Source organism: Etheostoma spectabile, chromosome 9, assembly GCF_008692095.1.
Source record: "Etheostoma spectabile isolate EspeVRDwgs_2016 chromosome 9, UIUC_Espe_1.0, whole genome shotgun sequence".
Lineage (NCBI taxonomy): Eukaryota > Metazoa > Chordata > Actinopteri > Perciformes > Percidae > Etheostoma > Etheostoma spectabile.
In genome coordinates, this window is record NC_045741.1 from 28606807 (window position 1) to 28608283 (window position 1477).

The 1477-nt window shown below is 40.8% G+C and overlaps 1 protein-coding gene and 1 long non-coding RNA gene across 2 annotated transcripts in view; both read left to right on the forward strand.

Annotated features, from left to right (window-relative positions):
* LOC116695668 (uncharacterized) overlaps nucleotides 1-1477 on the forward strand; it is a 13799-nt gene that overhangs the window by 10293 nt on the left and 2029 nt on the right. The window lies entirely within an intron of this gene.
* Nucleotides 1-1477, forward strand: part of srd5a3 (steroid 5 alpha-reductase 3) — a 5210-nt gene that overhangs the window by 2248 nt on the left and 1485 nt on the right. The window contains exons 3-4 of the mRNA XM_032526045.1: nucleotides 1069-1254; nucleotides 1337-1462. Coding sequence (XP_032381936.1) covers nucleotides 1069-1254; nucleotides 1337-1462 — 312 coding nt within the window. The remainder of the gene's footprint in view (nucleotides 1-1068; nucleotides 1255-1336; nucleotides 1463-1477) is intronic.

The following is a 1477-nucleotide window of genomic DNA, read 5'->3' on the forward strand; positions in this document are numbered from 1 at the left end:
GGTGAAGGGTATGTGATGATGTGGGGGGGTTTGTGGGGAACTTTATCAGGATGCATAGTATCCTGATAAACAAAATAACTGGCCTTTAATAATAAAAATCTGCCTGCCTCTATGGTAATTTAACATAGGGTGGTGTATACTTATGCCCCTGTATTTTAAGGAAGATTTGATTTACGATGCATTATTCATTCCTTAAATTCCCTTCCTTAGTCCTTAAAGGTTGGATTTTTCCTAATTTCTTTAATTAGGGCATTTTTATTAGTCAACTTTAGCATGGATATGTGTACCTTATGAGTACAACTGTAACTGCATTACTATCTCGTGAAAGAAAATAGTACCATAACTAATTTTTGTAAATCAGTGAACAAACGTATGCAACATAATTCGCTATTTTACATGTTACATTACATAGAAGAAAGAAAGCATCCTTTAAAAAAAGAGGGAAGGAAGAATGTCTGTAGCAGGGCTGTTGAAGTTAATCATCGCATCGATGCATCGCGATGCGGACTTAGAAGATTCTGCACGGAGGCAGTGACAGACCATAAGTGATTATTGCCTATTGATATTACTTGTTGATTTTCTGGTCGCTGCTTATTTTTTGTTTGCCTTTTGTCTGCTGTCTTTGGACTACATTCAAGAAGTGTCTTTTTTAAGAGCAGATAATACAAAAGGGGCGTTTGTATATCTGACGGCTTGAATATGTTGATGAAGACCATGTGTAGCAATATTTAATAATATTGAGGAGGTGACGCATCGTGATGCATCATAATCGAATCGTGAGACCAGTGAAGATTTACACCCCGAGTCTGTAGTCTTATAACATCCGATCTAATCAGCTAGAACATGCCTTGGCAAGATTAAAAAAAAAATATTCAGGCATATTTATTACCAATATGGCGGCCATTCTGGAATAAGGCTTCTCTTCTCCCTCATGGGCAAAATTTCCAGTGCATCGATATCTAGCTCTTTTTACAACATATAAAATATATTCTGTGCCAAATATGTTGCTTTTATCGCAAATTTCACACTTTTTTATGCCCCACTTTCTGGTAATCCTACTGATTTTAGTCCCCCAGCTGTCTACTCTGCTGGTGCAGCTGCTGCTCTGCGTCCACTCCCTCCGGAGGCTGATGGAGTGCCTGTTTGTCAGTGTTTTCTCTGATGGAGCCATACACGTGGTGCAGTATGTGTTCGGCCTGTGCTATTACATCGTCTTGGGGTTGACGGTGCTCTGTGCGGATCGTCGGGGAAAAGGTAGAACTGAAATCCCTTCTCTCTACATGTGCTGTTCACTGGTTCTCCAATGTGGCGTGATGTTTGTGATGTTTCTCTTTAGGGACTGGAACCCTCCTCTCTCAGCTGGACTGGTTTCATGTGGCTGGAAACGCACTTTTCATTGGAGCCTCACTGATGCAGCATCAATCCATTGTCATGCTGGCCAGGCTTCGCACTGGAAAGACAGGTATGCTGTTTCTGG